We start from the raw sequence: 1,917 nt of genomic DNA, 5'->3' as shown, positions 1-1,917 counted from the left end.
CATATATGGTGGGTATCTTCCACGATCTCTTCTCTGCCTTCCAGATCAAGCATATATGTAGTATACATATTAGCTATTCTATAGATCACGCCCTAATCTCTACCTCTGTTGCATACGCATTCAGAAGGCATTTATACCCACATTTTCCACTCTCAATGATTTCGAGGGTATTAAAACAGCGTGAGCACGTTCCATTAATATATATAGAATACATAATACCTGCTCTTTCTGGTACAGTTTCCGATAGACGATTATGGAGTCGCACAGCGATTGCTCGGCCGTGGAAATAACGAGTTCTCGGCGTATTTATATTTACATTATTTATTAATATAGAAATCAGATTTAGATAACACACTTAGTACCTAGACAGTTAATCCCCAAAAAATGTGAAGTGTAGATGTAGATGTAGATGTATAGTTAAGAAAACGGTGTTTGGTGTGCACTCGAATTTTGAAAACGCTCCCCCAGCCAAAACGAATGAAAAATGCTATTTCGATTGTCGACAACCTCCAAAGTCAGTTGAATACGTTCCGTAGTGCTGCGAGACAACACGTGACAGCCAATGGCATACTTCCAGATGGTTCACATAGCATGTGCATGTATGAATGTGTGTGTGTTGATATGTACCAGTATATATCAATATGTATATATATATATATATACATCTATATGAGTCTATAGTATATATGTATATACATATATTGTATATATAACAATTGTTATCCCTAAGCAACTCGGTCCATTTCCGTCCTCTTGTCCGTTCCCCCGTCGGTCCCCTTGTCCCCGCCCCCACTGTCCTTCCCCCCTGTCCGTTCCCGCTGTCCGTCCCCAAAAAGCGGCTGCAGCCCTACTTCCAGCTCCTGCTATCACCGTTGCGCTTGATGATGGTCCGGCTGTCGCGAGAATGCCTGTTGCCCGCCTCCATAATCTCGGCCATGCTGAGCACCTTGTGCTCCATCTCGGGCTTGGCAGCTGCCCTCGGGCGTCGCACGAACTTGGTATTGGTGTTGGTGTTGTTGTTGGTGTTGGTGTTGGTGTTGGTCCTGATGCTGTCCTTGGCATTGGCATTGGCATCGGCATCGGCATCGCCGTCGCTGTTGCCGAAGAATCCATCGTAGAGCACGTAGTTGTTGGCCTGGGCAATGGTGCGCACCAGGCCGTAGTGCTTGGCCAGGAAGGCAGTCATCATGGCCGACGGACGATCCACGGCGCACTTGCACAGGGTCAGATTGAGGTCGCGCAGCATATTGTCGAAGAGGCGCTTGCCCAGGCCGCGGCGCTGGTAGGCGCTGTGCACGAAGAAGTCGAGTACGGCCGGGGTGCCGATGCGGCTGCGCAGCTGACCGCGCTCGTCGAACAGATAGAGATCCTTGGGGCCCATCTTGAGCAGCCCGGTGACGACGAGCTTGGCGCCCTCCTTGGCCTTGCCGGCCATCAGGTAGATCGTCTGATTGACATTCATCTGCCGGACACTGGTCACAGATGTGTGCAGGCCCTGCGCCTGGGCCGACAGCAGCCCGATCCTGTCAATGATGCTGCCCATCTTCCGCTTCGCATCGCAGCACGCCTCGGGGCTGCCCACGAAGCCCTCGGGCAGCAGATCCGATCGCACCTTGATGATGTCCTTCTCGAACAGCGGCTTCAAGTCAAACGCGCACTCCATGCTGCCGCCGCAAACTTGAACAAAACACAACAAAAAAACAAAAAAAAAAAAAAAACAAAAACAAGAAACAGCTTATAAATTTAAACACAATACGTCGTTATTTGCAGCGAGATTGTCAGTGAGTTGCGAATTGAATAGAAAATTTATGGGGCTTATTGAAATTTTATCATTAGGAAAATAAAAAAATGCGTACTGGCCGAAATCAAATTAAATTGTGAATTGTGCTCGAAACTCTGAGCCGACATTGGACTAAA

General features: G+C 48.1%; 1 protein-coding gene across 1 annotated transcript; it reads right to left on the bottom strand.

Annotated features, from left to right (window-relative positions):
- Positions 1-847: 847 nt before the first annotated feature.
- Positions 848-1,663, bottom strand: lky (leaky). Its single transcript, XM_089263564.1, has one exon. The coding sequence runs from the start codon at positions 1,661-1,663 to the stop codon at positions 848-850; it is 816 nt and encodes a 271-aa protein (XP_089119690.1).
- Between the last annotated feature and the right edge of the window lie 254 nt (positions 1,664-1,917).

The sequence above is a fragment of the Drosophila navojoa genome, chromosome X, assembly GCF_054131105.1.
Source record: "Drosophila navojoa isolate 15081-1374.11 chromosome X, UAZ_NAV_1.0, whole genome shotgun sequence".
Taxonomy (NCBI): Eukaryota; Metazoa; Arthropoda; class Insecta; order Diptera; family Drosophilidae; genus Drosophila; species Drosophila navojoa.
The sequence above is the reverse complement of the archived record's forward strand: the minus strand, read 5'-3'. Positions and strand labels throughout refer to the sequence as shown.

Coding starts and splice junctions, on each gene's coding strand:
- lky (XM_089263564.1), bottom strand. CDS start 1,663: ATGGAGTGCGCGTTTGACTTGAAGCCGCTGTTCGAGAAGGACATCATC.